The 19,902-nt window shown below is 45.0% G+C and overlaps 1 protein-coding gene across 1 annotated transcript; it reads right to left on the bottom strand.

Annotated features, from left to right (window-relative positions):
- Nucleotides 1-11,693: 11,693 nt before the first annotated feature.
- On the bottom strand, nucleotides 11,694-17,263 carry LOC125512945 (CTL-like protein DDB_G0274487). The gene is made up of 6 exons (XM_048678003.1): nucleotides 16,421-17,263; nucleotides 14,108-14,291; nucleotides 13,792-14,016; nucleotides 13,572-13,688; nucleotides 12,508-12,741; nucleotides 11,694-12,188 (listed from the first exon to the last, which is right to left on the bottom strand). The coding sequence occupies exons 1-6, from the start codon at nucleotides 16,996-16,998 to the stop codon at nucleotides 11,979-11,981; spliced, it is 1,548 nt and encodes a 515-aa protein (XP_048533960.1). The 5' UTR covers nucleotides 16,999-17,263; the 3' UTR covers nucleotides 11,694-11,978.
- Between the last annotated feature and the right edge of the window lie 2,639 nt (nucleotides 17,264-19,902).

Here is a 19,902-nt window from a genome sequence, read left to right as displayed (position 1 = left end):
CGCTCAACGACACGTCGAGCCGGTCTTTGGGTGGACTGCATAAACATGTTCGACATAAGGAAAAGCTATGCAATGGGGGAATACTATGAATCACTCTGGTGTCCGGATACTTACGATCTCGCTAGGGGCTTGGCCCTGTGCGGCCACTCCTCTTCGCCGTCGTCGGCGTTGGTGGAGTAGTCCGAAGGAGGGGTCTTCCCCTTCTTGGACCCTTCGGCCTCCCCAGTTGGGGCGGCCTTCCTTTTCTTCCCTCCCCCCGCTGGAGGGGGAGAGGTCTCTTCCTCCTCCTCCTTGTCTTCATGGGAGGAGTGCACCTTGGAGTCGTCGGATGATGAATCCGACACCTCCTGGCGCCGGGCACTCTTTCGAGTTCCTGTGGCCTTCTTCTTGGCCTTCTTCTCCGGCACCACATAGGGTGCCGGAACCAGCAGCTTCGCCAAGCGAGCGTCCGCTGGGCCTTCGGGCAAAGGAGCCGGACAGTTGATCTGTCCGGACGTCTCCTGCCAATCCTGTCAAAGGTAAGGGAGCTTAGATCCCGCATGGAGTCAAACTATGAAAAACTAATACCCTGTAAAAGGTAAAAATAGCTTACCGCACGAGCGTGACGCTGCATGCTGAATCCGCGATCCTCGGTAGCGGATGCGGGGGCCTCGGCGCCCTTGAAAAGCACCTTCCAGGCATCTTCGTACATCCTGTCAAAGAGCCTGCTCAGAGTTCGGTGCCGCGCCGGGTCGAACTCCCACAGGTTGAAAGCCCGTTGTTGACACGGGAGGATCCGGCGGATGAGCATAACCTGGACTACGTTGACAAGTTTGAGCTTCTTGTCCACCAGGGTTTGGACGCATGTTTGGAGTCCGGTCAGCTCTCCTTTTTTACCCCACGACAGGCCTGTCTCTTTCCAGGAGGCGAGCCACGTAGGGGGTCCGGATCGGAACTCGGGGGCTGCGACCCATTCAGGGTCGCGCGGCTCAGTGATGTAAAACCACCACGATTGCCACCCCTTTAGGGACTCCACGAAGGAGCCCTCGAGCCATAGGACGTTGGGCATCTTGCCCACCATGGCGCCTCCGCACTCCGCCTGGGTGCCGCGCACCACCTTCGGCTTGACATTGAAAGTCTTGAGCCATAGGCCGAAATGGGGGCGGATGCAGAAGAAAGCCTCGCACACGACGATAAACGCCGAGATGTTGAGGACAAAGTTCGGGGCCAGATCGTGGAAATCCAGGCCATAGTAGAACATGAGCCCCCGGACAAATGGGTGGAGAGGGAAGCCCAGTCCGCGGAGGAAATGGGGGAGAAACACCACCCTATCATGGGGCCTAGGGGTGGGGATGAGCTGCCCCTCTTCGGGAAGCCGGTGCGCAATGTCGTTAGACAAGTATCCGGCCTTCCTCAGTTTTTTGATGTGTCCCTCCGTGACGGAGGAGACCATCCACTTGCCTCCCGCTCCGGACATGGCTGGAGAAGGTTGAGGTGGGGTGTGCGGACTTGGGCACTGGTGCTCGAGTGCGCGGAAATGGATAGGCAAAGGAGGAAGAAGGCGTGGATGAAGAGGTGGATCCTTATCCCCTTATATGGGCGAACGCGACTATGCGTCCCCACCAGCCTGGTAAAAGTCGCTTATCTCCCAAGCGTCGTAATCAATGGCGCGGTTGGGTTACCCACGCCCGTATTGATGAGAATCCCGGAATAAGGGGACACGATCTCTGCTTTGACAAGACGTGCCAAGGAAACCGCCTCGCTAAATGCGCTGAGGTGGAACAGTAAAACGATTCGAATAAAGACTTGGCCGTGGTGTGATGTCACGCTACGGAATACGTCAGCAAATTAGATTTGTGTAAATATTATTCTCTCTATGGCAATATGTGGAAACTTATTTTGCAGAGCCGCACACTACCTTTGTGTTCAAAATCTTCTATGAAGTACTTGGAGGAGGAACCCGCCTTGCAATGTCGGAGACAATCTACGCGCCGGACTCGTCGTCATTGAAGCCTGGTTCAGGGGCTACTGAGGGAGTCCTGGATTAGGAGGTGTCCGAATAGCCGGACTATACCTTCGGCCGGACTCCTGGACTATGAAGATACAAGATTGAAGACTTCGTCCCGTGTCCGGAAGGGACTTTCCTTGGCGTGGAAGGCAAGCTTGGCGATACGGATATGTAGATCTCCTACCATTGTAACCGACTCTGTGTAACCCTAGCCCTCTCCAGTGTCTATATAAACCAGAGGGTTTTAGTCCGTAGGACGAATAACAATCATACCATAGGCTAGCTTCTAGGGTTTAGCCTCTCTGATCCCGTGGTAGATCTACTCTTGTACTACCCCTATCATCAATATTAATCAAGCAGGACGTAGGGTTTTACCTCCATCGAGAGGGCCCGAACCTGGGTAAAAACATCGTGTCCCTTGTCTCCTGTTACCATCCGCCTAGACGCACAGTTCGGGACCCCCTACCCGAGATCCGCCGGTTTTGACACCGACACCTCTGCTCACTTCCTTAGTATATAAATCATATATTTGAATTATATCATGCCATGATGTTTACATAGACAGCATGTATCTGAATTATGGCATGCCAACCCATTTTCTAAAGACATAATATAGTTATATCATCATCCTGTTCACATAGTCATCATATTTTGAATTATGTCATTCTACCCGTGAATTATATCATGCCATCATGTTTCCATCGACGGCATGTTTGTGATTTATGGCATGCCAACCACTTTAATAGACACATCGTATAGTTATATCATGTCATCCTGTTTACATAGTCATCATATTTTGAAGTATGTCATTCTATCCTATTTAGTTAGCCATCATACATGTGAAATTGTGTCATGTTATCCTGCTTAATTAGCCATCATATATGTAAAATTATGTCCTACTATTCTGTTTGGTTAGACAACATAAATGTGAATTATTTCATGCCCTGTTTTCTTCCCTACTATCCATTGCACCTGTCTATCTTACAATGTATGTACATTCAATTACTTTTCGTGTTTATCGGCCATTTCAATTGGAGGGGGTGATGGCAGTATCTGTGGGAGTAAAAACACAGTCTTCAGAAAAGATCGTGCTACCTGTCGATGGAGATAGAACCACGGTTGTACTTGCCCAAGAACCAGCCCCACCACACATAACCCAGACTCACGCAGATTGTACCCCTACCCAGTTGGACAGAGAACCAGCTACACCCCTTCTAACCCCAACCCCAGCAGATAGTAACCCAGTTTCCATTGACATAGCACCGTCTCCACCACAGAGCACCCAAACACGAGCAGTTAGTAAGGCAACTGCGGTGCCAAAGCACGAGGACCACCACTCCGAACCCCAAGTCAACGCTTAAAGCAGAAGAAGAATTGTTCTCAGGTCAAGTTCCGTAGCTATGGTTCATACTATTTTACTCTTGCATCACTATATTTACTCATACCAACTAATTTCAAAGTTTAAGGATGCAATTGAAACTCCAATGGCGCAACAGGTATGTTTTAAACCTGTTTCTTTAACGTGTTTGCTGTTGTAACTTGCTCTATGTTGATTTCAGTTTCAATTGAATAAACAGTTATATTCTCATGCCATGCACCTTACAAGTGTTGTTATTGTTGTGTAGTTTCCCACACTTATATTCTGTCTAAGCTGCTTTGTCTTAAATAGATATGATTCGAACTGTATCTATCTTGATTTGGCAACATAAACTAGAATGATATAGACCATACAGTGACCATACTACATAGATATATGTTTGTTTCATGCTGTTATCCTGTCCACCTTACTACTGAACTGGTTTACCAAAACGAGTTTCATATACTACATTGTAAACCTGTGATGTGTTTGTTTGTTTCTCTTTTAGAATGCGGATAAAATATCGGAGAAGAGTACCCCGTTATGCAATGGTACAGGAAGTAATGCAGATAAGGTTCAAGATAGTGAGACATCCATGTTGGTCTCCAAGAAAGCTGATAAAAACTATATTGAAGACACTGAGACAACCCCAAAGTCATGTATTGATGTAGTGTTCGAGTTACTGGCTACTACTGCTGGTACCAGCTCTTCGAACTCACTACCTGAATCAGCTCGGCTTCTTGAGTCTCAACTTCAGGTTAAAAGACATCGATCGGATGTTATGCGACAGGAAGCCGAAGGACTGAGGAAGTCCCTGCAGAATTCAGATGCATACTTTCTGGTGCAACCACTACAGGAAACAGTTAATTTGCCGTCTGTGGATCACAGACGGCAAAGACCTAAATCCAGACGGCAAAGATTTTGCCGTCAGGAAGCAGACGGCAAAGTCGAAGCGGCAAAGAATACTTTGCCGTCAGCTTTTCATCGAACAGACGGCAAAGACTTTGCCGTCAGCCAAACATCATATTTGCCGTCAACTGAATAAATTACAGACGACAAAGAAAAGCATATTTGCCATCAGCCAAACGTCATCTTTGCCGTCAACCTCATACATCACAGACGGCATAGAAATATTTTTAATCAAATAAAAAATAAACCCATAGTGCATAGGTGAGATCAGCTAGCAAATATTTCACGGGATGGTCGACACGGTCAAGGAAACCCCACTACCAATCTTCGTATACAATACACATTATCGATATTTCCAGATGGACAAAAACCCACAAGATATACCACACTAGACTGTACACAATACACATTATACAATACGGAGTACTGCATGTCTACATCACGAATATCTTCTGGATCCATCGTGGCTTCGATCTGATGGAGACGAACAAGCGCTTCTCGATCCGCTGCTCCTCTATCTGTGTAGGCCACTGCGGGATGCACTCGATCTGGTGGCGCCAGCGCCGGCGTCGGCCGGTAGCGACGGCGGAGGCGGGCTCCAATGGGAGGACGGCGCTCGCGGACGCAGGCGAAGGGGGGCGGACGCTGGCGCGTGGCTGAGGCGGGCGGTGCGCGGCCGGTGGCATGGGCGGAGGCGGGCTCCGATGGCGTGGTGGAGGCCGAGGCGGAGGCGGTCTCTGGTGGCGCGGCGGAGGTCGAGGCGGAGGCGGGCTGCGGTGGCGCGGCGGAGGTGGGCTCCGGTCGCGCGGCGGGGCGGAGGCGAGCTCTGGTGGCGCCGTGTAGGCGGACGGCGCGCGACGGGGCGTGGAAGCCGGCAGGGGTGACGGGGGATGGGGCAGGGGTCGGCGGCGCCGGGGGCAGAGAGGAAGGGGCCGGGGCAGGGGCCTGCGGCGCCGGGGGTTGAGAGGAAAGGGCCGGGGTCAGTGGGCTAGGTGGGGGCCGGCCGATGAGGTTGCGTCGGGCGCCGGCTTGCTGTGGATCGAGAGCAGAGAGAGGTACGAGAGAGAAGAGAGAGAGATCGTGTTGAGGGTGGGTGCGGGTCTGCGGGAGGATAAGGGGGAGAGAGAGAGTGGTGGGGGCGCGTGGGGCGCTGCAGGGAGCTGGGGATGAGTGGAGTGGGTCATGCCATGTCATCGATCCATGTGATCAATCCGCGTCTTGTGTTTCTTCTTTGCCGCCTGGAAAAAAATGCAGACGGGAAAGAGCTCGGTTTGCCGTCTATTAATAAAAACACAGACAGCAAAGATTCTTTGCCGTCTGTGAAAACAAAAACTGACGACAAAGTTTATTTGCCGTCTGTGATTTGTTTCGCAGATGGCAAAGTGCTCTCTTTGTCGTCTGTGTTTTTTTCACAGACGGCAAAGTATATTTTGCCGTTAGGTTTTCTTTGCCGTGTGGTGATGACAGCAAATCTTTCTTTGCCGTCTTGCCCGACGAAAAGCTGACGGCAAAGACGTCCCCTGACGGCAAATTAGTTGTTTCCCGTAGTGAACAGCAAGTGTTGGAGGATTTAAGCGCCAAACAAGAGAAAGTTAATAAGCTTGCTAAGCATCTTGCCAGCATTATGGGTACCCAGGATATTGTTTCTTGAGCTCTCCTTAAGTGGTTTCAGTTCTGGACTTGTTTTGCTGTGGCGTTTATATGCTGCTTTGTTCCCTATATTTGCACTGATGGCGAACTTTGATGCCCAGTGGATGTAATATGTGTAATAGTCGTGATAGCCTAGCGTAAGTTGCTTGCCTATTTATTTCCTTATTGACTTGTTTATTTGTTTTCTTGTAGTCAGTGCAGTTCTTTTTCCGCGGTTTGCTAGTGGCCGCAATAGCCTATTTTCTAAAACTAGGCCACATTAACCATGGGCTACATATTTACTGTAGTTAACATGGGCCTCCTACGGGGCGTAGAAGCAATGGGCCTTCTAAGGGCCGTAGAAACAATGGGCCTTCTAAGGGTCGTAGAAACAATGGGCCTTCTACGGGCGTAGAAACAATAGGCCTTATACGGTCCGTAGACACAATGGGCCTTCTACGGGCCGTATCATCAATGGGCCTTCTACGGGCCATATGATCGGTTGGCCAAACATGGGCCAATAACATACCACATTATGGTCGTAAATGGGCTAGAGTTGAAATCGTCCGTTCGTGGGCCGACCATAACGGGCCGTCGTTAATCGGCCGTATTTGATGACGCTATGAAAACGGCCCAACGTATTAACGGGCCACAAATGGGCCGACTGTAACCACGGGCTGAATTTGGCCCACAAGCAGAAAATGACAGTAACGGGCCGAAAGTAAACGAATGCTGGAAATGAGCCCAAGAATAAATGGGCCCTGAGAAGGCCGAAAGATAACATGGGCTGGAAACGGCCCAACGGTATAATGGGCCGTTAATGGGTATAAAGTGATACACTGTTCATTATGGGTCAGTTTTACCACGAGCCGTTAATGGGCCGAGGGTTACTAAGGGCCTCATACGGGCCAAAAGACGTCATGGGCCATACATGGGCCGGAAGTTAAAACGGGCTGGAATTATATTGGACGACCCAGATGACGCTACTCGGCCTAATTCGGATAGGCCGTAAACGGGCCCTGGGTTAGCGGGTTGTAAATGGGCTATATGCAAACAGGTCGTTAACTGGCTTCTCGTGGGCCGGCCCGCCACCTTTTGACCAAGTCAAACGGGTCGGCCTTTTCACAGGAATGGGCCTCTGTTGGGCCGTGCCATGTGTCGACGTATCATAGGCGCTTTGGGTCCAATGAGTGGATGACATCTGTCCCAACGGCGAGCCGACACGTGTTCCCTCCAGCCAATGATGATTTTACACGTGGAAAATCCCCATTGGTTGGGGCTGTTAACGGGTTACCGGATCCAAAACCGGACCAGATAGTTTAACAGCGTTTCGTTACGGTGGATGCCACGTGTCGGTCACCCTTGACGAAAGCACTTCTGTGACGCGCGATTTATCGTCATGGAAGTGGACACTTCCGTGATGATAATTTTGGTAATGTCATGGAACACTTCTACGACAGCACAGGTATGACTATCTTGATTCTGTCATAAATTTTTTATGGATGTACATGCATGACAGAAAACGTGACCTACTGTGACAAACACGTATCATCATGGAAGTGTATTTTTTTATAGTGCCATAAATATGTAGGACTCATTAGTATTGTAAAAAAAATGCAAATTAGGCCCTCTGCTATGCTTTTAGCTGCAGTTAACAGATAGCTAATCTTCTCAGAAATTCTCCATATTTGATGTTCGAAAGAAAACTTATCCTTGGCTATATGCACGTTGGATCCTTGATTCTTCATTACTCTTTATTAGCCACCAGCAAGTCTTGTGCTCTTTTTACAGTCAGTACTACTACCACCACAAAAGGCACCTCCCAGTAGTATAGCAGCTAAACCATCGAAGGCAGTATTAGTGCATGTTTTGGATATAGTCAAATGGAGAATCTGGTAAGAATATTCTTTATCTGTTAACAACGGGCAGTTTGGGCATTGACTTTTGCAGGTGGGCCGAGGCGTTGGTGCTGGCGAGGCTGGGCTGGGCTGTGGGGTTTGTTTTCCAAACAATTCCAAAAGGGCTAAAGTCTCATTCAAAAGTTTGGGCTTTCTGCTGGAAGCATTCAATGATTTTACTCAAAAAAAACTCAATGCCGCTAGACACGACCGTTGGCTGTAGATTTTTAAGTTTTTTAGTAATGTTGCTACTGAAACCTTGATTTTTTTGTAGTTTCATCGTGGGACAATTGGATTTTAGATGAACTCGGACACATCTCTGTTCCTAGAATGTTGCCATCTTGCTATATGCAAAATAAACTAGTGTACTTTATAAAATTGAAATTTGTGCAGTGGTTGTTCACCACCAAATTTTGATTAAATGATTTCTATCTTCTATCTCTCCTTTGAACAATAATGAAGATGATTTGGTCCAATTATTTTTGTTCATGCATCATGGCTTATTTTTCTTATTGTCATATGAAGTTTAGAATATCAGAGTTCTACATTTGCTGCCAACATTTTAAAATCTATCTCTCCTGGAGAAATTTGAAACCTGGTTTCTTCAGTTTTAGATATTTCTTCAGTTTCCACCTGTGCTCCACATGAAGTACCAATTTTCAGCGGGTAAATTTTCGGTTAGCAAAACTTTTAGATAAAACCTGGGAGTAATGGCTTATCATGCTAGAAATTTCAAGCCCGTCTCACAATGTTTTTCCGTCAGTGTGTTTGGAAAAATCTTGGAATTAATAGCTTATCACACACTAGAAATCTGGTTGTAACTAGCTCAAACACAAAGTCGTGTTATAAAGCTTGTCATAAGAAAAACCTGACATGTAATGGTTCCAAGAAGGCGATACATGATTTATTGTTGTGTTTCTGAATGCTGGGTATGGAGAATGTGAGACTTCAAGACATATAGATAGTTATGTACTTCCAAGAGCACCGGTATGTGTTTGAATCAATAGATCAAAGTTTCTTTACATGCTCGCAGTTCTCCTTCCGATGTTTCTGCAGGATATTGATTTGTTGGTGATGAATCTGAATGTGAGGGTGCTAAGAAATACATGATGGATTGTGAAGTTCCCTCTATTACATGAAGAAGAATGACAGTAAAGACTTATGGTATGGTACCTCCCTGTACTCTATTGTCTTCATCTCATGTATCTTTTTTTTTATATAGAAATTCCATTGTTAACAAAGGGATTTGACACCCCTAGGGCAGAGGCTACTTACCGATTATCATCTTGCATAGGATGGAAGATGCGCACTTGGAGAAGGTCCAGCCAGTCGATCGCCTTTGTACATACCTAGCTCTCCAGTTTTTACTTTTGCTTATTTTATAGTGTTAAAATCGCTTAACTCATTGCTTCTGAAAATATTAGTGAAATCGAGTTGTTGGTGGCCACCTCTTAACCAGAGGAAAAGGTGACCTTCAGCAAGTTGAAGCCAAACGTCCTGCTCTGCTTTTCAAGTAGCAGCTTACAGCTTACGTTCATGCGGCCATGTTGCCTCCTCTCAATTATCTGCACTCTGCAGACAGGCTATCCACCATAAATTCACGACTTTAGTTTACCTTCATATCTGCTTATTTAAAGTACAAAAGGTTTGTGTCTTGATGTGTTGATAGATGCGAAAATAGTTCATGATATAGACTTTGAAAATTTGTGTTTGTAAAATCATAATTCGATTGCAGTTCTTGATGGTTGTCTGATTTTCTTGTATCTTTTGAAGAATGTTAACCTAAGGAAATTAGACAAATCAGTTGTACATAACTTTGCAAATTTAGTATGTCGGTCGCATTTCTAACTTTAAAATAGAGAGATAATAAGCCATGTGAAAAGTCGTTTTAATAGGAGGCCGAGTCGCATGCAAGTGCATGTAGAAGTTCACTCTTATTTTTATTAGATATAATTTGCACAGTGCTTACCATAACTGTGTTAGTTGCACACTCACTGTGGCCTTGTTAAAATGATTGTATGCATGACAACTTCCATGATATAAAGCACTAAGACACATTTGAAGTAATATCTCGAGAAGAAGAAAGGTTATATTGTGGAAAGGGTGTTTAAAATGTTGGTTTGTTGGACAAATGGACGGCAGAATATACATCATGGACCTACTTAGCAAAGTGAGCAGATGTTGTTTTGTGAGTACGGAATAATGTCTCCATGAGGTGAATTTGATCATGATTTACATACTTATATACTCTATAAGGTTCATGTAGGAAAATATTAATGTAAGAGTGATAGCTCAAGGTTGAACGAGTACAACATTAATGTAGTGTTGAAGCAACATGCCTTCAAAGCATCTATCTTGGTCGCTACAATTTTTTGCTGATTGATTCTAAATTGGTAAGGTGGTTCATAGTGTTATACTGTCAGACACAAGCTATGATCATTCAACTGCTCCATTATGCAAAAAAACAATGTGGTTAGAAATAGTAGAGTGCTAAATATTTACATTATAAGGCTGAATCATCTCATTTGCTAACTGAACCAGAGATGTTGAGCACCTGTTCGATGGAAGCTCATTTACCATAATGCTAAATATTTTTTTGAAGCATTGTGGAGGGCTGGTGTAAGAACAATTGTATTGTCCAACTTAAGAACCCATCTCTGGACACTTTTAGAGGCCCTGGAATGAGATCACTTGTTTAATGTAGTCGTTGTATCTGCTGAGGTGGGTACAGATTTACAGAGGAGTAGCCTAAACTAAGCATGCTAGGTGAACCTTCACTATGTATCTAATGTCCTTTGTATGGAAGTTCTACCTTCGGTTTTCTATTAATATTCGACATAAATTCAGTTCTCTGCTTTCCCTGCTAACAGGTTGCAGCAAGAAACTCAAATCCAACAATATTCTTGAAAGCTTGTGAGTTGTTGGGCGGGAAGCCTAAAGAGATTGTATTCAGTCTAAGATGACTAATTTATATGAGTATTCTCTCTATTTGCCTATTCCAGTCACCATTACTTGTAGTGTTTGGAGTGTGCTTGTGCCCTACTCTTGATAGAAGTTAAAATGAGATACTATGTACGATAGAAAAACAAAGTCATCCCAATGATATGTATACTGACATGGTGTCCCGAGCACCCTATGGTGGAACATCACTCTCCATCATGCTGACAACTTAGATATATGGATTGAAATAAAAAATAGAGGATGATGTTGACTTAAACAAAATTTAGAGGAGAATCTTCATGAGGGGGTCCCCTATTCCTCTTGTATCCCCTAACCCTGCCCATGCGATACGCTCGACATCCATGCCTGTCCCCTAGAGAGTAGGAGAAAGGATGAGTGGAGGAAGGGAGAGACGGAGATATATATAGAGAGGGAAGGTTTACATGACGATTGTTGTCGACTCAATCAAATATAGTATATGCATTATGGCCCGTAGCAACGCATGGGTGTTCTACTAGTCTTCACCTAGGTATTGAGTAGGAGTCACAAAAATTGTTTGTATTAATATCTTAATCAAACTTGTTATATTACTACAATATTTTATTTATTTATTTTTGGATTAGTTAGAATTGCTTATCACATATGTCACATAGTGCATATTACTACAATATTAAACTTCTTGATTTTTAAATAATTTGCTGCTAACTAGGGCGAGCAAGGACATTTCTTTGTAAGTTTACATGTTCGCTGCATGGGCATGCTTGGGGGGCGTAGGGAGGGGGCGGGACAGGCTAACATAAGCACACTGGGAAATACTATAACACAACTGTTCAGTGGGGTGGAAGGGGGATTGCAAGCTGGATCCCCCATTGATACGTCGAGCTTGGTATGCATGGCGGAGAGGCAGATAGTGTGTGGAGAAAGAAGGAAAAAAGTGATTAGCGTTGATAAAATTTGATAATGTCACTTGATGTGCATGAGGATCCTCAAGATATATTGTATGTGTTGAATATTTGTGCCCCCGTTGCAACGCACGAGCATTGTCCTAGTTTACATAATTATGAACATACCCCACGCAAAGAAGAACAGAAGGTACATACGACTGCCTGCTAGGGAATATTGCTTTTGAAGGCCTCGAAGATTAATGGGGCACTTCGTTCTCTATGTTTTCATGGCAGGAGGATCCAAAACAACTTGTTCTGGAAATGGCTGCTGCCCGTTCAATGGTTTGACAAAAATGACGTATCTGACATGAGATTCAAATACTTGATGTATTTGGCAAATGATCAAGCCGACCGTTCAGTATTTGGCGGGCTCGGGAGCTTCGGTACTGCAGTCGCTGGTGCAGTGCTTCTGACATTTGCTCAAAAAATTCAGGATCCCATCTCTGAATTAGAAGAGGGTCCTCAGCATAGCATATGTATATTGATGTAACTGCGCTTTCAACAACCACGACAGTTAGCCCGACCTGCAAAATAAAGCGGCTCTCAGCTCTGAATAAACTCAGCAGGAAATATTTAACTCGAAATATCCATAACAGATACTCCCTCCGTCCGGAAAAGCTTGTCCCAAGCTTGTCCATCAAATGGATGTATTTAGCAGTAACTTGGTGCTAGATATATCCATTTGAGGGACAAGTTTTTCTGGACGGAGGGAGTACTATTCATAAAATTCAGTCATGCAGCTCCTAGCAATACGTAAGAGTTTCTACTGCAAGAAAAATACATAATCCGGGAGGCCCCTTTAAAACACTTCAATCAAAACTGGATGCTCATGTAAGCACTTACCAGTATCATGCCAATCAGCATAGAGGTCGAGCCAACCATAATTGCTTTATCACGTTGTGTGAAATATGTCCAAACACCAGTACAAGTTCCTGTAATTAACCCACCTAATATTGTGCTCATCAAAAGAACAGCACCAGAACAATCATAAGCAACAAGTGCTTCAATGCCAGTCGACTGGAACAGCTCCCAAGCATCCCTAGCTGAACGATTGAAACTCTGTCCGTTGACAGCTATCTGAAAGTGAAAAACAGTGTGATACAAGTGTATAATGCAGTAGTAAGCCCGAAACCATTGTTTAGGTAATGATCAGCAACTTGATTGATATCAATAACCAATACTATGAAGGAACAAATCATTTCTCCATACAAAGTTTTACCAATTCGAAAAGAACAAAATCAGCGATTTGCTTCGCAGTCACATGCTTTGGGTATCAAGATTCCTAAGGACGGGAATGAGCCGACCCGCTCTGGCCCAGACCTGGTACCCGTTGGCCCCTCTGCTTTCTTCAGGGACATGGTGCCTGCCCAATGATCCAGTGGTGACTGGCCTCATATCCCCTTGGGTAACATGGTCCGACCCATTTTAATACTAGATTCATATAAAATAGGGAGTAGTAGTACAACATCTTTTCAAACAGAATCATTTATCGGTAGGAATTTTAGCATGTCTAGAAAAACAGGCTATTTCTAGCATGAACACGCTTAGCATCACAAGTTAGCATATTTGCAACTCTACAACAGAGGCAATTTTGGATCAAGATTTTAAAATTTTCCTATAAACCGGAATGCTAACAAAACTTGCAAAGGTGTATGCTATTGTAACGACATAATACATCTTGAGCAATTAAATTTGTGTCGACCCGCTTGTCCCGATGGGCCGTAGGGGGCAGGCTCCCCTGGCCCAGTTTTCATGCAAAGCTGCTATAGTTTGAGGAAACATGAAAAAAAACATAGTGCACAAATATGCATGGCAAAACTGCAAAACACAGAGAACAGACTCTTTTAACTTGATATCTTATACATCCTGAGAACTTCTGAATAGATAAACTCATATTTGCAACTGACCTGCACATATGCATATTTGTTGAAGAAACGAACAAGTGTCTCCACAATATGAAAGAAAAAATCAACACAGCACAGAAGACACTCGTTGTTGCCAATTTTAGAACGAACTCCTCTAATCTGAAATTAAATATAAAGAATGAAAAGGAGTAAACAAATGGCAGGCAATTAATTGATAGTTAAAAATTTCACACCAGCTAACTCTAGCCAGTAAGTCACAGACCTCCCAACGTAAAGTCCTAATGGCAGCCGTAAAGAGTGATCCATAGCAAATGCTTCCAAAAGAAGTTGTAACAGCATACTGAAGTGACTTTAGAAGTGGTTTGGGGGGCATCGACGCAGCAGCTTGTCCACCATGAATGAGAACAAGGAACACCATTCCTGATACTATGACATGGACTGTATTACTAAGGACAGCTCCAGTCCAAAACAAACTGACTGATAAAGCCTGCAAATTGCAGGATAATTATTAGAAAATATCTAAAAGCAAAGATAGCATTGAAATCCAACATAGAATAATGGCAACAACTTGCCCTCACCAGAACAAGCCACCATTGCCCACAATTCGGTATGGGCATAGCAACAATGCCAGAAACTCCAAAGGACCATAATGCCATCCAACAAAGCATTACCAGTACAAATGCATATGCTATTCTCATCACATCTGGAAGTTCCCAGACCATCTTTATTGCCTTTTGCAGTACTAGCATTGTAAATGGAAATCTAGCAAAAAAAAAAAGTTAGTTTTGAACAAATATATTACTCACGACTTCATGAGAATAAAAATCGTTCTTTTTTTATTTTACCACATAATTAAAACAGCAATAAGGAAATTAACAATACTGCGATCAAGCAGAAGTCGGCTAATGGACAGAATATCTTCTAGTACAGCAGGAACTCTGAGATTAAATTGAGAATTTGAGATGCAGAGGCTGGGGGTTCCAACCTCCTTATTGAAAAAAGAAAAAAAAAACTGTCTAACTGAGGTCCCATGTTGTTATCAAATACATGCAGAAAAGATTATCTCCCAGCAGAACCTTCGGAACAATAGTCATCCAAAAAAGAAAGGCATGATGTTTTCTTCCTAAAATAAGATCAACTTACAAAGCAAACTAGCCAATACATGATTATAGCAAAAAATATATATCCTGATCCAAGGATGGCATGAATGATTAACAGGATATCTACACTAGAATTCTCCACTTTTGAATCTATACAAGATCCACAGCTTTCTTCCAGAGACCGTCATGAATTGCAAATAAGCTGCCATGCCACTTTCATATTAAATAGAAACTTAAGATGCTTTAGAACAAAACTGAACATCTACTTTGTTAGAAAATGGCTTAACTGGGTCAATAACAGAGGAACCACTTGCTTCCAAGTTTCTGCTAATATGTGTTAGAATAAATCCGAGTCGCTCCGTCGATCTACCGAGGATCAAGCAATCATACCAGCACGACACCGAGATTTGTTAACGAGGTTCACCGATATGGCTACATCCCCGGGGCCTGACTACGGGCGCTCCTCCCCGTGACACCGTCACAATACCGCACACCGGCCACCCGGGCGCCGGCACACGCCGCCGGCTCCCCCTTGCGCGCCTGTGCTATTATGTTGGCATAGGTTACATCGTGTGTCTACCCCCGCTATATATGAGAGGCCTAGGATACAAGTGTCCTATTAGGACACGACTCCATATCCTATGTAAACACAATACAACTTCTAGTCCAACTGTAACCTAACTTGTACACAATATTCGACACAACTCTAACAATATGATTAATATAGGGTAGAGTGCAAGATAATACACCCAAAATCAATGGCTAATTACTAGTAGAAATCAGCATCAAGTTTGATACTGGTTTGATGTGCATAGCCAGTTAGACACCCAGTACCAACTTTGTGGCTTCATCCCACTATGATATTGTTTACACGCTAAGGTAAAACTCAATAGCATGTTGTGTCATGCCCAAATATTTTGGCTTCACAATCCACCCAATTTATATGCAAGTTTTAAGGCTGAGATGGTAAGGTGGCCTACATAGTTACAGTACAAGTATTCACTATTCAGGCCTATTAGTAAATTAGTAAACTCCTACACCACATGCATCTTTCACCTAAAGAATGCATGCACCAACTTGTTCCACTGAGCAAAGCTGCATTTGGAAAGTATACCGATATGCTAACTCAACCCCGCATATGTCCAATAATGACAATATAGCAATAGTTAAACAAGCTAAAACGAAATTCAACTGACTTGTCCAATGCAACTGATTAAACTTGTACGCAAATATAGGGGCAGTGCAGCTATTCCACCATACTACACTTGCTGATTTTACTGGCTTTCCTTCCATACAACTATAATAACATTAATATTGAAACAGGATTGACGTTAAATCGTTCAAACATATAGCTATCAATGAAGCCTGCTTATTTGCAAGCTAACCATTTAGGAATGCACCCAAATGATGATAAGATTTTCTGAACCATAGTTTTTTGTTCAGCTATATTATTTGGTAGGTACTACGAACAAAAGCAGCACAATGCTTAAACTGTGAATTTCCCGTTCAAACCACGTTGACTCCAAAGCATATCATCAAAGAAAGCACTGGACTGCTTGCATACAGCCATATGCGCACAAGGACGTTCACACTGTTTGAAAGGGGGCGTGAGAACAGACATGAATCAATCCCCTAACATAATTCTCATGAATGGTTTCTTCAATTGTGCAGAAATTTACATATCTTGTTCAACGTTGGTGTCACATCCTCAACCAATACAGTCCAAATTCACTATATGAAATTGCCAGAAACCACAGAGCAATTCCGAAATGCAGTTGAGGTTGAGTGTACCTATCAATCACTGACATGACGTAAAGGAAGTGGAGCGCAGCGCCTACAGCGAGGGCCACGCCCCAGAAGGAGTGGTTTCCCCAGAAGCAGAGCACGCTGATGACGGCAAGGTACGCCGTGAGGCTGTGCACGGCGGCCCGCATGAGCACCCTCCTCCCGTCCTTCTTCCCGGCCGCCGCCGCCAGCCAGGACCACGCGAGCAGCGTCCCCACCGCCCCCGCAGCGCCGTAGTACTTCCAGTACGTCTCCGTCAGCTCGGGGGGCAGCGCCTTCTCCTTGGACACGCCAACATCCGACCCCGGCGGCGCGACTGCGGCGGATGGCGCGGCGGCGGTGTGGTTGGCGTAGCGGTCGATGTTGAAGCGGTCGGCTACGCGGAAACGGTTGAGGCCGGCGAGCGCGAGCGCCCCGCCGAAGACGAGCAGGTGGAGGAGGAAGACGACCAGCCAGAAGACGTCGCGGCAGCGGCGCCTGGGCCACGCCGCCGGCCCCGCTCCCGGCCGGCCCCCCGCCGGCGCCGGCGGCGGGGGGCTAGGGTTCCCGCTCTGGTCCGACGAGGACGGGGAGGAAGACGACATCGCGGCGATCGACGATCCGCGCAGAGACTGCGACGGGACTAGCGTAGGGGGGATTGGAGTCGAAGAGGGTGATTAGTGGTACAGTATCAGCGATTAGCGTTGAGGAGTGGAGAAGGTAACTGCTCTGCGCGGTAACCGTTTTGGGTCATCCAGGAGGCGCGGCGACGACTTGCGTGCGAAATGATGGAGAGGCGCGGCGACCACTTGCGCGACTCAAAGTGCGAAATGATGGAGACGTCGCCGCGGAAGGAACTGGCCAGCGGCTTGGTTCGTCCGGAGGCGGGGCCTTCTGTTGCGTCGCCACGAATCGGAACGGAAGGAAGACTGGCAAATTTTGGGTTTCCACCGGCGGTCGGTTTCAAAGGGACAGTGTTTCAGTTTGCTTAAAAAAAATTGTTTGGATTGCTTATCACATACTCCCTCCGTTCCATATTAGTTGTCTCTGAAATGGATGTATCTAAATGTATTTCAGTGCAAGATACATACGGAGGAAGTACTAGTTAATGTGTACGTGCAATGCATGTTAATTTGGAAGGATATTAAGTGCATGTGGATATTAAGTAAGATATTATTTGTGTGCTATTATGTGATTAGCATTATATTTGACATTAAATTAACTGCATGCTAAACGTCTTAAGCGCTCGATATGGAAGCAGTCTAAGTCGTTGGATTGAGATAATTTGATGGCTGAGATTAATTGAATCTGCCTATTTGAGTCTTTTTATATTGGTATAGATGTAGATTGCATGTGTTTTCAGTTTGATTTTCATCGATCCATTGACAGACGAGTACCAATGAACTAACGTGTGTTGGTACTGAGATGAAAAAATATGTAAACATTTTTTTAGACGAAAGGTATCATCCCGACTTTATAAATAAAACCATTAGACAATGTTCATCAGACAAACAGACAAGTAGCCAAAGCCCAAAGACGCACAAAATAAACATAGTCCTGATACATGGCTCCCAAGCCATGGGAACGTACCTAGTGCACCGGGGCAATTGATGCTACCGGTGCACCGAACTTTATTGCACACTTCAATTTTTTTGAAAAAATCCGGAAAAAAATAGTGCATTGACACAACATCGATGTAAGTTGTCACAAAAATTTAAATCAAAATTTGAAACATTGTTAGAGGTACAAAAATGACAAATTTGATATAAATATACTAATTGGCCAAAACTGAAGCCTAACTTGTGTTATGTACTATTCAGTGTCAAATTTATCATTTTTATATCTCAAGCAATGTTTTGAATTTTGATTTGAATTTTTGTGACAACATACATTGATGTTGTGTCAATGCACTAAATTTTTTACGGATTTTTTGACATTTTTTAATGTGTAGCGGGGGACCGGTGCACCGGTAGCACCAATTGCCCCGGTGCACCAGATATATTCCCCCCAAGCCATACATGGCACACAAGCCAAAATACGAAGAACACATCAGCAAGAGGACCTCCAATTTCCATTAAACTCCTGGTTGCCGGCGCGACAGGGAAAATGCAGTAGCCCGAATCTTTGAAGTCATCATGTCGAAAGCCTCGTGGTCAGCGTCCCTAGTCAATGATCATCACTGCTGCAAGAATATGCAAGATTTAAATAAGCAGTCAACAGGTTTAGTCGGGAAGGAGTGTCCGATAGTAAACTTGTTTCTACTAGTCCACAGCGACCAACAAATCGCCGCAAACCCCACCCAGGAAACCCGTTTAGAGATCCCAGACAGGCCATTGGTCAAGACCCTAAGTTCAGTAAAGGATGATGGGCTCTGAGAAACGTGAAGCCAAGATCTGATACATCACCACACGAATTTGGCCAGGGAGCAGTGGAAGAAGATATGCTTCGTATCTTCGAGCACACCACACAAAGCACACCTATCCGAACCAGGGTCGTTCCGCTTGCGGATTTGGTCAGCATCAGGCAGCCTTCCACGGAACGCTTGCCATAGGAATTTTAATCTTAGGAGGGACACGAGCACGCTAGATAATCTTAAACTTAGAGGTAGGAGACCCTGAGATTAGTTTGGCATATAATGACTTAACAGAGAAGCGACCAAAAGCAGAATGGGGCCAGACCACCGAGTCCTCCCCCTCCGAGAGCAAAGGGATGCAGGCAACAAGTCACTGCCAATCATCCAACTCTTCAGGAGTCAGAGCCCTACGAAGGTCCATGTCCTAGTTATTCTCAGAGAGCTCAAAGATAGAGATCTTCGGATCCGGACAGTAATAGAAGAGCACTGGAAATGCCACCGCGAGAGTGGAGTCCTCATACCACCAATCCAACCAGAAACGCATAGACTTGCCATTCCGGACACCAAATCTTACTAAGGATTGAAACACCGGGAAGAATTTCACGAGATCTTTCCAAAATTGGGAGCCACCAGTCGATGAAGCAAACATGGGGCTAGATAAAGGGAAGTATTTAGCTTTAAGGATGCTAAGCCATAGCTGGGGCTCCGAGGCGGACATGATTTTCCACCACCATTTGATGATGAGGCATTTGTTCATAACAAATGTGTCAATGATGCCCAACCCCCCAGGTTCTTGGGTCTGCAAATTAGCTTCCACTTCACCATCCTATATTTACGTTTGTTATCGGCCGAATTCCAATAGAAAGCACCCCTGTGCTTGTCAAAGCCAGCATGAATCCCTCCAGAAAGGAGGTAGAATCCCATAAAAACATGGGGAGGGAGGAGAGGCACGCGCTAATAAGAGCAATCTTGCCCGCTTGAGTGTTGTATCGGCCTCTCCACGGCATAACCCGATTGCCCACTGAGGGCGTCCTGGATTAGGGGGTCTCCGGACAGCCGGACTATATTCTTTGGCCGGACTGTTGGACTATGAAGATACAAGATTGAAGACTTCGTCTCGTGTCCGGATGGGACTCTACTTGGCGTGGAAGGCAAG

Source organism: Triticum urartu, chromosome 6, assembly GCF_003073215.2.
Source record: "Triticum urartu cultivar G1812 chromosome 6, Tu2.1, whole genome shotgun sequence".
Lineage (NCBI taxonomy): Eukaryota > Viridiplantae > Streptophyta > Magnoliopsida > Poales > Poaceae > Triticum > Triticum urartu.
The sequence above is the reverse complement of the archived record's forward strand: the minus strand, read 5'-3'. Positions and strand labels throughout refer to the sequence as shown.

What these genes read in the sequence shown, in the direction of transcription:
- LOC125512945 (XM_048678003.1), bottom strand. Translation starts at nt 16,998, where the DNA reads ATGTCGTCTTCCTCCCCGTCCTCGTCGGACCAGAGCGGGAACCCTAGC. An exon ending in GGCAATGGTGGCTTGTTCTG is followed by an intron (nt 14,017 to 14,107) that starts GTGAGGGCAAGT and finishes TGCAATTTGCAG; the next exon opens with GCTTTATCAGTCAGTTTGTT. An exon ending in ACAAATATGCATATGTGCAG is followed by an intron (nt 12,742 to 13,571) that starts GTCAGTTGCAAA and finishes TTTCACTTTCAG; the next exon opens with ATAGCTGTCAACGGACAGAG.